The 13955-nt window shown below is 33.2% G+C and overlaps 1 protein-coding gene across 1 annotated transcript in view; it reads right to left on the bottom strand.

Moving 5' to 3' along the window:
• Positions 1-13955, bottom strand: part of LOC140156820 (popeye domain-containing protein 3-like) — a 50103-nt gene that overhangs the window by 15243 nt on the left and 20905 nt on the right. The window contains exon 2 of the mRNA XM_072179809.1: positions 6224-6923. Within this exon, the coding sequence (XP_072035910.1) occupies positions 6224-6798 (575 nt within the window). The 5' untranslated portion in view covers positions 6799-6923. The remainder of the gene's footprint in view (positions 1-6223; positions 6924-13955) is intronic.

The following is a 13955-nucleotide window of genomic DNA, read 5'->3' as shown; positions in this document are numbered from 1 at the left end:
TGATTAAAAATTGATATTTTTGATATTTAACAGTCCTCGAAGTATAAAGCTTTATAAATCTAATGATATGTACTTAAAGTGTATGCAGCTGGGATGAAAAGCCGACGATCAATTGAAAATTTTAACCTTTTATTGTATTGAAGATATGGACTTTTTCCCTCAAAACACCAAAAAAAGTAGGTCTTTATGAGGGAAAATGTATATCTTCAATACGAAAGGTCAAAATTTCGCCAAGCATGTTACATACTAAAATCAGTAAGTGAAGACCTGAGCGCAAGAAGACCGTAAGTCCACTTGGCCCCTCAACATGTATATACTAAAGTTACGTATAGTTTCTTAGGGTTTTATAATGTATGTTCCAGGGTGAAAACATCATGAAAGGGCTTGAAAGATTTGTTTTGACCCCTGAACATGTATAAAACATTACCAAACTATACGAAACTATACGCAACATTAGTGTATACATGTTGAGGTGCCAAGTGGACTTACGGTCTTCTTACGCTCAGGTCTTCAAGTACATGCTGTGAAAGTGTGTGCCTTGCGTTTCTTTTATTATCTCTTGTTTATTTATTTTTTGTCTTTTGGTGTATCTTTGCTGCAAACTTATTACCTCTTTGCCATACTTTCAGAATTAAATTCATGCATTTTAAATTAACTTGCATACAACTCAATCTGATCAGCTAAATGTCGCGTGCGTTATCTCTACACCAGTTAAGTTTTAGCGCTAACATACAGGGTAACATCAATAATGTAATGATGTCGCAAACATATAACTTAGGATTTGAAAAAAAATGTAGAGTGCATTAACACTTTAAGTTTTGGCATGATTAATATTGATTAGTCTGTGCGTTGAGAATCGATTCAAACTCTGGAGCCGTAATATCTACATATTTTAATATATAAATGGATATACATGTGGGTTCAGTCCGCTTTATTATCGATCTGCAATTACCAAAACACAGTCATAACTTTGATAAAGATTTTTCTGCCTCTCATTGCATCATACTTACTTAAGTAACGTTTATTTTATCATGGTGCTAGCAAAGTAATACACGAGTTAACCTAGTCTATCTACATAATTTAAAATATCTGAATTAAAATTATTTTCGTATAGATTCTAGAGCCATTAAGTGTCTGCTTTAAAATGGCGCAAATATCATACAGATCCATTCATGCGTCACTGAGATAATTGGGATATACAGATTTGTGGAGCTTTCCAATGAGGCAATTACACATTAACAATAATGCGCTGCATTGTATAATTTACAATGAAAGAAATAAAATATAGTAAACTTGTTGCTCACTCTCCCAGAATATTTTTAACACCATACTTGCTATAGAATACACTTCATGATTTTCTAATCTTCAAAAAAGTATTAATAATTATTTTAATGCCGATATGTTATGTTATGTTCCCCAATCCACAAGGCGTATTGAGACCCCTGTATAACTATGGAACTCCTGATTCTTCTCAGGGTACCATATCAGTATAATAATATCTTGCAACGTCATGATGTGGGAGTGTTTTTCAAAATGGACAAATCCTAAACAATAATGTACAAAACGCAAAAATTGTTGTTCTTTTTTCTCCACTAAAATGGTGCAAACATGCACTGCTTTGCAAATTCAGATGAAAAATGACTACTTCAACCCAAAATATAATCTTAGAGCCATATCATCTCAAATACTTTGTAAGAGCAAACGTTTATAATCATTGGCTTTTAACCGCGTTCCACTTTTGAAGTTTGCAGCCGGTTAGCAATTTCAACATCCACGTAAGGTGTAGGTATATTATCATCCAGTTGGTGATATATTTGAGTGGTTGAAATCCTATACAGGTTGTACAGAACTGTTCTTTCCTGGACAAATGTTCAACATTTTCATTTCATTACATCTAGAGAGCAAATCTTTGAGTACAGCCTTGTATGTAGGGTACAAATAACAGGTAATAATAGCAAAAATGAAAGTGCTTTTTGTCAAAACATAATGATAAACAACGAATATCGTTGTGATCTTGTTACTGCCAAGTTCACCAAGTCAGGCACCTTGAACTAATTCAAAAGCCACAGTCAATCAGTTTGTAAAACCTAACCTACATTTTGAAATGGTAAGATGTGGTTTTAAACAGCTATTTTAGACGAATACCTTATTATATAGATATGCATGATTTTTGCAGAGAAGACGTTTCAAGGAAATAGGGTTGTAGTTTACCAATTTCAATCAGTATTCACTAATTGATATGATTTTTAAAGTAAGAAATCAGATATTTGCCAAAGAAATGTTCCAGCAAAAAAAAATGTTTTGAAAGGTGAAACAAAGTGTTAGTAAACGTCTTCCAAAATGTTAGTAGAAGTACTTTTAACTTGTGGGTTAAATTCATACATTTAAAAATCGCTTGCTTACAATTCTGATTGAAATCGGATTGTATGCCACGTGTGTCATCTCTGCACCAGTAATGAGCAGCAATTGGAAATATACCAGGTCTGTTGGTTATAGTACAGTCGATGCACAAATACATGCACCCAGGGCAACATAAATAATGTTCTGATGTTGCTAATGCAATTTACCTTTTTGAAGAAAAAAAAGTAGAGTGCGTTAAAGGCCCTTTCAGTGATTTCACAGGAACATTAAAAAAATGGAAATTTGTCAGAGTTGCTTAGAAATAAAGAATAAGTCTACAGAATTTCATTAAACCACTTTTCCCCTGAATACATCGACAAATTAGTCAAAAAACAGAAGTTTTAGAAAGGTTTTCTACTTCAACTCTGAGAAAATCGAGATTTTCGTACAGTGCGCCACCAATCGACTGGAAAAACTTCCTAGTCCAGTGTTTCTAACACGGGGAAGTAGAGTCTAAATTGATTTAAAACAGACGCTTTTAAGCTACAATTTTGTAGTAGAAAACAAAATAAGCAATTAAAGGTCACCGAGGCAAACTAACGGTCAATTCAAATATGAAAAACAGTTAAAATTGTGTATTTTGTTTAAAATAGTAGCTACTGATGTAATAAGTAGTAGAAACAATACACAACGCGTGTTGGTACGTGGAGAGTGAGCTTCTTTCGATCTCGAGTCGGACTTTTTGTACTGTCAGTATCAAAAGTCCAGAATCATGCAAATGCTTTATTTTGTCTAAAATACACGGCTTTCGACCGAACCACTAGCAGGCTATGTTAGCACATCTATGCCAATTACAAAGGTACCAAAATCTGAATTTTGATGATTTTTACGATCGTCCGGATGAGCAAATCACTGAATGGGCCTTTAAAACAGTTTAAGTTTTGGCATGATTAATATTGATTAATCTAAAGTGTTTTGAGAATCGATTTTCCGTAATATCTACATATTGAAACAAATGGATATAATTTGTGGGCGCACTCCGCTTTATGATCGATCTGCAATTACCTTAAAACAGTCATAACATCTATGAAGACTTCTGTCCCTCACTGCCTTTTAGTAAGACTGTTTACATTAAAAGTTAAAAACTTTGGTCATACTTTAAATAACGTGTATTTTATAATACGAATTTGGCAAAATAAGACATGCGTTTAGCTCCTGTGTCCCCGCTATGTATATGAGGTAAAAATAACATAACTTAAAGCAAACGCAATAATGCCTTTCGTCAAGGCATAATGATAAACAACGAGTTTCATTATAAGTTGTGACCTTGATACCCACAAGTAAACTGAGCCAGCAGCTTAGAACTAATGTTAAACATACAAGCAATCAGTCTGTAAGACCTAACCATGGAATGTCTCTTACTTCCATTACATGACCAAACCTACATTTTATAAATATTATTGGTAAAACGATGTTGAAGATTAAAGCATTTCTTTTTTAGATGATTATAAGGACAGAAGGTACGTTGGACAAAACTGACAGCAAAAAGAATATTTGAAGTAGTGGATGAAATAATGTGTTGGTGTCCTTGAGGTTTGCAAACAATTTTAGTGGTTTCTAATTTTTTTTGTCTTTTTCGCCATATCTTCTGGGTTAAATATCCTAAGATCTATCCATTAGGTGGTTTACTTGCAGTTAAAATCCTGTAGGGGTTGCACTCAACTGCTCTTTGCTGGACAAGTGTTCACTTCATAATGTCAATCCAGCGAATCTTCGAGTGCATGATCTATTTAGTCTATTACAATTTCTAACAAACAATCGCTTTATTAACCGACATTTTACACTACTCTTTCAACTACTTCGTGTACATGAGGTGAAAATAACAGACGCTATTGTAGCTTATAACAATAGTGCCTTTCGTCAAGACATAATGATAAACAACGCGTTCCATTAAAGGTCGTGATCTTGATACCGACAAGTAAACCGAGTCAGACAATTAGAACTAGTTTTAAACTTACAAGCAATCAACCTATACATTTTATAAATTGGTTAAACGATGTTGAAGATTAAAGCTATTCTTTTTTAGATGATTGTATTAAAAGTTAGGAAATAATGTACATTAGACATAGAAAAAACTGACAGCCAAAAGAATGTTTGAAGAAGTGGAGGGGAGGAAATAATGTGTTGGTCACCTTGAGGTTTGTAAACAATTTTAGTGATTTTTAAAACTGTTTGTCTTTTTTGCCATTTCTTCTTAGGTGGTTTACTTGCAGTTAAAATCCTATAGCGGTTGCACTCAACTGCTCTTTGCTGGACGAGTGTTAAACATATTCACAGCATAATGTCAATCCAGCGAATCTTCGAGTACATGATCTATTTTGTCTATTACAACTTCTTTCAAACAATCGCTTTATTACCTGACATTTTACACTACTCCTTCGTGCACATGAGGTGAAAATAACAAAAGCCATAGCAGCTTATAATAATAGTGCCTTTCGTCAAGACATAATGATAAACAACGAGTTCCATTAAAGGTTGTGATCTTGATACCGACAAGTAAACCGAGTCAGACGCTTAGAACTAATATTAAACCTACAAGCAATCAGCCTGTAATACCTAACCTACATTTTATAAATTGGTAAAACGATGTTGAAGATTAAAGCTATTCTTTTTTGATTGTATTATAGGTTAGGAAATAAGGTACATTAGACATAGACAAAACTGACAGCCAAAAGAATGTTTGAAGTAGTGGAGGAAATAATGTGTTAGTGAATGTCTGCCTAATTCCAGTAAAAGTACTTAAGATAAACATTGTTTATTTGACCCGTGTCTTTCATTATCTATATCAATATATTATTGAAATATAATACTTTGATAATTTGCAAAAAATCATCCTACAAATCATATACATTGAAAACTTGCTTGATTTATTGTTGTGAATGAGTTATGTACGGTTTACAAACGTGTTGTTGTTTCAGCCCTCCAACATATTCAAGAACCGCAGGACCTACAATAGTATATCTGTGATATTTGAATTCTTCTACACACTCGCTATGAAATGATAAATGCAATTTTTCCCAAAGCTCACCATTCGCAAGATGCTGTGAACTACTAAATCGCAACAGTTTAAGATAGTTTCTAAGTTGCTAACCTTAAACAGTGAAAGATAATTTTAACTTGGAATAAACTTTTTAATGACTTTGAGGCTTGCAAACAATTTAAGTGGTTAAATTAACTTCTGGGTTAAAATATTCTGAGATTTATCCAATAGCTGGTTTATTTGCAGTTAAAACCTATAGATGTTGCACTAAACTGCTCTTTGCTGGACGAGTGTTAAACATTTTCACTTTATAATGTCAAGCCAGCGAGTCTTCGAGTACATGATCTATTTTGTCTATAACAACTTCTTTCAAACAATCACTTTATTAACTGATTGTACGTGACGTTTTACGCTACTCCTTCGTGTACATGAGGTGAAAATAACAGAAGCTATAGCAGCATATAACATACATGACAGGCCCTTTCGTCAAGACTTAATGATAAACAACGAATTTCAAATTACGAGTTTTGATCTTATTAACGACAAGTAAACCAAGCCAGGACGATTGAGGTGGACATTGTCCGCTTGAACCGTGTCTTTCCAAAATGAGAGATAGGGCATGTAGAATAAACGTTTTCGACCTTTTAATGACCTGGCTGTTTCAAAATAACAAAAATCTGATAAAAATATTAAAAAAAGGTCACGGAGATGATTTATTTGTCGATTGATATTTATGTAACAGGAAATGGGCGAATTTATATTCTAAAGAACATAAAGTTAGTTCAGGAAAGTGGGAAAACGCGGAAAAAATCTTACAAGAATACCATCATGACCAAAACTTACTTTCCAGATATCAGGATAGAAAGCCGGTTACACCGAGTTTTTCCTTCTTCTGCATAATGTTCGCCAATCTTCAACGACGATATCTTACCATATTGACAGAGTTCTACAAAAGTATGCTTTGGTACTCTAAACGGTTTAAAAATCGTGTCGTAAAGTTCACTTCTCTCCCCGGTCAATCTAACAGGTCGAATTCGAATCGCAATATAGACAGCATGGCAAAGATTCAATGTAGCAAACAGAAGATTCCAAATAAATATATCCAATGAGCACTCGTATAGCCATCCCCAACACGCGTAACACAAGAAGCCTAAAATCAGAAATATATGCATAGCAAATGTTGCTGTTAAACTAGAAGGCGGGATAACATAGCTTACAAATAATATCACATAGGCAAATTGGAAAACAATGTTCTGTATTGGTTCCCATGTTGTACAGCTGACTTTTAGACCTGTTTGATAAGTATCGTCTGGCATGTCTGGTGGAGCGGTGGAAGCCCAAATATCTACGTTTGGCGGCTCTGTATTGGCAATGTAAGGTGGAGATAAGGCCGGTGATCCGATTGCCATAGACGCCATTTTTGAATGTTATACACTAAAATATTGGTAATAGTCAGTTGTACTATGCCACATATAGCTGTGCTGCATCCGCCTGTAGTGTAGTAGTATCAACTTATGAAATTGCCGCCCACGACTTGAAATATCTGTGTGGGGAAAATAACAGAGAAAATTCGCCATTAGTCATAAAGAAATTGCTATTTTTAAACTGGTAATAGAAAACTATCAATATTAGATTTATTAACGAATTTGCACTTAATGTATAATAATAGAAAGACTTAAAAATTGACATTTTGGTGTTTACTACTTTACCTTCAAGTGTAAAGTGAATTTATTGAGATGAAATTGATAAATAGTGTCATAAATCGAGTAGGGCGATTAAATGCTATATGCGTCAACTAAAAAAGCTGGAATATTTTTGTTAATTAACAGCAATGTCACAATGTCAACAACATATAAATAAGGCTCATCAAGCAAAGCTAAAACAGTCCTTCTACTTTAAGTTCCGCCTTTTTTTACAGCTGCTTTTACCCTCAGGAGTGGATAGGCCGTATAAGTGTATATGAATAGTACATGTAGTACCGTGGTTAATTCCTGCCTATCGGAACCCACATCTTTATACAGGAGAAATAAAATTAAGCCTTATAACTTTTACATCCATTTTTTAAACAAATAAAAACAAGATAATTTCTTTCAGTATACAAATCTTTCGTTGCCTCATACTGATTGTAGGCAAAATGAGACTTTAGTAAAGTGGAGTGACGTTGTGTTGAAATAAAGGATATCTGAACTCATTATAAAATAATGTTGACCTACTTTCCTTCTTCTACTATATAGACCACTCCAATTACTTTTTAAGGTGAAACAAAATTGGATACAGAAAATCATGCCACCACAACTAAATGACTGCATTTCAAAAACAAAATTATGGCTGCATAGGGGAATTCCTTTTCCATTCCTGGTTTGTCTACTTTGATAAGGAATAAGGATATCCAACACAGATTTGACCATGTCAACAATTATTAGGAAACCAGATTTTTCTATTAGGAGAGTATTCATGATTCTGGTAGATCTCAAATATATAGTGCTCATTGATGAGTTTATTTAAGTATTGTTTAAATGCTAAATTAATCATAAGTTATATATACTTTTAATACTAATAGTATGTGATTCTATAATGGTTATCCGTTTTCCTACATTATATATTTGGCTATATAAAGCACGCGCGTCACGATTTGGATATAGCAATACTAACTTTGATGCGAAATGTATTATTACTATATGTATTATTACATGTACTATATGTATTATTAATAGCAAAGTTTTTATTGAATTATATTTTAAGATTGAACCGTTATAGTAAAACTCTACAAGGAGTTCCTCTTGAAAGTAATATGAGTGGATTTCCATCCAATGCATGAGTTGTTGAACATGTCACGGATGCAATGGTCAGATGAGGTCAGTTGTCAAGTTTCATCGTATTAATCTTCTTGAACAACGAGGAGGTACTTCAAATTGAAATGTTTACACTTGAAGTACACACGCTATCACAATAATCCAATGCATGTCACATTAACCTATGAAAGCAATCGACAAAACTTTTTAGTATAGGAATTTGACTGATTCAGTTAAAGTATGTTCAGTATAGTTGTATACTTACAGTGATTTCCTTCCACGTTCACAAAATAATGTTGTATATTTGTTATTTCTTGATGTCGCTTAAATATATTCCAATAATAGCCATATAATTATAAGTTACGCAATTCATGTATCTAAGTTCGTGCAGATGTTTATGTCAAAATTCAAAAGTGGAGTCGAATATAAAAAATGTGAAGTGCTTAATTTGCAGTTCTGTTTTGGGAGATGTAAGCTCAATCTTATCCCTTAACTGACTATCAGCTTATCACAGCTCAATCCTGATCCTTAGTAGTTAGACCAAATTAGGAAGATCAAATTCCACATTCAATATATTGTCAAAAAAACCCACAAAAACACACAATTTGCATTTTTTGAGCATAATAGAACAATCAACTCCAAAGAATTGTTACTTCAAATATTAGTATATAGCCTACAACCCAATGATTCATGACCCAATATATACAAAATAATATGTATGCAGCCAAACCTTGCCCTTAAGAAAAAGAGTTACACAGTGATCTACTCGAGACGTAATCAGAGAAGATGCATGGGATGCTGAACGTGTGAAACTAACACGAAAAGGTTGGCCAGGTTTGTGTTGTTTGTATTTTACGTGATCATCAAATCGCAGCAATTTTATTTTGCGAAAATTAACGATGAAATCTTTACTGCAAATATGAAATTGTTACTATATAAGTAGATGGTCCAAGCTTTCAATATTTAGATAACAATTTGTGAGAAGTTATGTTATAGACAATGAAACCTCTCGCAATGTTTATGAAAATATGAAATAGTTTCTGAAAAAAAGTTATTTTAGAACGAGGCAATACGAACACTTGAAACATTTCTGATAAGTACGTTTTATCTTGTATGAAGTGTACATGATGCAGATTCATTTACAATATTATGTATTTTGTAATGTCAAACGCCATTTTGCTTTTGCAGTGTTTCTTATTGTTGTTAGCAGACGATTTGCCACAAGTTAAAAATTTAAAAATTCTGATCTAGAAGCTGTTGGTAGTATTTTTGAAATGAAATTCAAAGAATATAATGAGCTGAATATCAATAATGAACCTGTGATATTCGAATGTAACACATTTGTTGCTAAAACTGCCTGAACTGAGAATGGCATATTTGAAACGATATATCAGGAATTCTTTGGATTAAGTTCAACTTATATATGTCAAACACATTTACAGCCATGACGTTTGCCTTTGTGTAAACACATTCTTATTTATCCAACCAGGAGCTGGTATTAACAACTATGTGTGTTATTTTATTACTCTCTTCATCGCTATTGCCTGATGTGTAAATACTCATTAATACTATTTTGATTGCTTTAATGTTGCAAATAACAAGGTCTTTATTATTGATGACAGTCATTCTCTAAATGCCACACTTGCTTTCTGTATTAGTATATATCTTCAAGATCAAAAGCTATTTCTATCTAATGTATGTTTATGTTTGTCTTTTTTATTACATTGAATGATATTTTATTGAATGATATTTTTATTACATTGAATGATATTTAGATGCTAGATTATTGGATGTTGTTAAAAATCACAGTAAAATCGACGTCCATAAAAAGTGTCTGCAGATATCTATGACAATTACGAACTCATTGTATTGTCTTTTAATTGAAGCGTGCGGTGGACGAAGTACTCAAGTCTAAAAAAACTGTCCTAGTCTCATTAGATAATGAATTTGGAGAAAACCTTCTGATAATTACAAACACTCGCTGAGCTAGTTCGATAAGCTGATTATCTATTTGTTTTCATGAATTGGAAGACATTCTTTGATGTATTACTGAGCTCAATCATCTGAAATTACTGGAGCGTGAGCCACCCAGGCTGATGGCTCAGCATAGTATTTTATTATCAGAAGGTTTTCTCCAAATTCATTTTCTAATGTTTACATACTTCAGTAGCTTGCAAACGTTAAGGGTAGACGAGGTATTGTTGGTCGAAGCAACCTAAAAAATCGATTTTCATTATCTAGATCAATATATTATTGAAAATTAACACCTTGATGTTTTGCAAAAGTTCATTCTACAAATCGTATACTTTGCAAACTTGCTTAATTTATTGTTGTTAATGAGTTATGTATGTTTTACAAAAGTGTTGTTGTTTCAGCCCTCTTTACAACGTAACTCAAGAACCGCAGCACCTATAAAAGGATATCTGTGATATTTTAATTCTTCTACACACTCGCTATGAATTGAGCAATGCAGTTTTTGCAAAAGCTCACTACCATTCGTAAGATGCTGTGAACTACCAAATCACAACAGTTTAAAATAATTAATAACCTTAAGATATCAAATTAATAATAAAATATTAGAAAATCTGAAAAATTTACAAAACTTTTCATACATATAAGTAAAGTTTCAGGAAACGGGACGCCTTTCAAAATTAACCATATCATTTCTAAAAAATACACCGTAAAACTTAAACCTTTTCGTTAAAAGGAGTCCGGTGAGGGAAATGAAACAACAACAGCTTTGCGTGAAATGCATCAACTGATCTGAACATATTCAACGAACGACTAAGCCTTATCTTTTCACATCGTTACCAAATTAACGCACAAGCAGGTTCAGGTACAGGGTGTATCAAAATGATTGGTACCGAAGACTTCTCATTTTTGGCCGAATTGTTTTACTTTTTTTGTGCCAGTTTGGGGTTAATTGTTTAAATATTTGTAATTATAGTAGTTTTATCTTCTCTCAGAATTTTAGATTATAAAGATAGCACATTCTATTCAGAAGTTTCATGATTCTAAAGGAAAGTAGTGTTTTTAAACTTTTCATCGTAACGCTGGATCAGTAGCGCACCATTTTCAAAGCTCTATTTGACTGCAAATACCTTGTGAGGATGATATGTTGAAAATCATGGAAATATTTAATATTTTCCTTGCCTATTTCTTCATTCATAATATATATACATGTTATAATCAATATTTATTGTTTGAGAGTAATATTATTGACTTGAATAATTTAGGTGGGGTGAAAGAAGTTTGTCTATCAACACCATCAAGGGCGGTAATTTAAATTGTATTATTTAGATTACTAAGTAGATGGTGTGGCAGAATGGCTATAGACTGTAGACAGTGTAGGTTAGTTTAGACCTGGTAAAAGTTATTGGAATGGCTCCACAGTATTCCACACTTCAGTGTGCATTCATAGTTAAGAATTACTGGTAGACACGAAGCTATGTAGAAGTGCAGAGAAGATTTAGGAGACAGTTTCTAAGAGAAAGGCGTATCCCATGCAAACGTGCTATAACTTAGGCAGTTACAAAATGGACCCATCCCAGGTGTCATGGGTGTTAAGTTCTTTCAAGATATGGCTTCCCCACACACTGCCAGAGTCGTAAGGCAGGGACTTCAGGAACTGTCTTTCTAAAAGCATGTGTAAAGCAATTTTATGTTATGTATACTGAGGCGAGATATTGAAGAGTATGTATGCAAAGCAGGGAACCTATTCATCATGTGTTGTGTAAGTCAAACCATGATTACGTCGATCTTCGTTTAAATAACAATAGCTCCCAGATGCATCAACCTATCAACTTCAGATTAATAGATCGACAAGTTAACATATGCCCCTTTCTATTTATAGTATAAAAACTATATTAATTAGCAATTTTATATTTTTGATATATTTTTGAAAATGTCACATAGCCCGGTACCAATCATTTTGATACACCCTGTATGTTGTATCATTATTTATTTTGTGAAATTGCTGTTACGCGTAGGTGTATTCATACATTAATATAATGATGTCGAAAAGTAGTTCGAATATACGAATTTCAATGAGTTTTGGAATATTTCTTTTTATCATTTTTGAAGAAAACAGTCATGTGTAAATAGAATCAGTCGAATTTGCCTGGATAGGCTAAATATGACATGCATTCAATTATGTGATAGTGTGTGTGAGTACCTTAAATGCTTACATTCCAAATACAAGTACCTCGTTGTTAAAGAAAGTAACGCGATGAAGTTTGTCAGACTGACCTCACCTGACCATTGCATCCGTGACGTGTTTAACAACTCATGCATGAATGACAATCCACTCATATTACTTGAAGATGATATGTAAAGTTTTACTATAAGTAGTTAATTTTGAAATAGAATTTGCTTACAAATTGATTAACAACTTGGATACCAATACTATTAGTTTTATCGCAAGTTATTATTACGTGTTTAAACATGTTACGCAAGGTTTACGAAACCTCCTTGAGCAAAAGCAAACCTAGTTTACACTCAAATTTCAATAATACTCGTGTCTTATTACCTTTCTTCAGAGTCAATCCATCGCTACATGTAGGTAAAAAGAGTCATTTTTATTTTGACAAGTACTCAAATCTTGGTATGGTTGGTATGAAGGTACATTGTTGTAAGTTGTTTTATTTCATTTTTGTTTCCTCTTCAGCAATAACAACTTCCTTTAAACTGAGGAGAACCTTCCGTCATCCAATCGACTAGTTGAATTTGACGGAATAACAACTGGTTGACAGAAATCTATTATTTAACTTACTTCGTAAAATGAAAAACCAAGCACAATACACAATACGTTCTATCCGACAATAGTTTTCATCGATATAAACCTTTTCAATAGAACAGTAGAATACCATAGATTCATTTATTCTGTGTGATGTTTGTCTATAAGATGGCGACATTCCATGGAATTTTTTTCTCTGTAAGGATTATCACAAATTTTAAGGATTAGTTTTAGGGTTAGAATGTAGGGTAAAGGTAAAGGTAAGGGTTAGAGTTAGAGGTATGAAAAACTTTCGTAATGTTTACATGAAGGTAATACCATTCATATGATTCTAGGTACTCTGCTTATCTCAGATAATATATTTAAGTAGACATTTTTTATTTCCCAGTATTTCCTCGTACTTTTAGCTGCATAAATCGAATAGACATTTACATTATTATGAACATTATCTCACCCTCTTATTTACTCTCTTTCCCTTCTTTTTCTCTCTACCTCCATTCACAATAACTATTCATTTTCTGTCTGCATATCAGATCTATTAAATGGCCACTGCACATTTATCTCGAAGCAGGTGTAGCAGGCTATTATGTTTCTCGAATAGAATAGTTTATCACATCATTGCTGGTGGTCTAATTATACACAGCCTACGATATTTTGACAAAACTTTCCACTCCAAAAGATAACAATTATAGGCTCTTTACATCTATCGGTTTTTCTTTTATTTCATCTTTTCAATTATCCTTATTTTAATTGAATGCGCGACAATTGAATACATGGAGCCACGCCTTATTATTCAGCATTCTAAAGACAGGTGAGCATGAACCTTTTTGCCTAAAGCGTATTGTCGCAGAGCTCAAGATTCAAGGACACCGTAGAAGGTAAATCAATGAACTTATTGAACAAAACAAGCGTTCTATCCAGCTATCCAGCTATCTACAATCTATTTCATCATCACCAAGCAGCCACGGGTGTTATTTGACGAGGAAAATGTTTGTCTTGAAATAGATGATGATAAAGCCATGGACAAACAACGCGATAAAAATATATT

This window comes from Amphiura filiformis, chromosome 7 (assembly GCF_039555335.1).
Source record: "Amphiura filiformis chromosome 7, Afil_fr2py, whole genome shotgun sequence".
Classification (NCBI taxonomy): domain Eukaryota; kingdom Metazoa; phylum Echinodermata; class Ophiuroidea; order Amphilepidida; family Amphiuridae; genus Amphiura; species Amphiura filiformis.
This window is presented reverse-complemented; position numbering and strand designations above follow the sequence as displayed.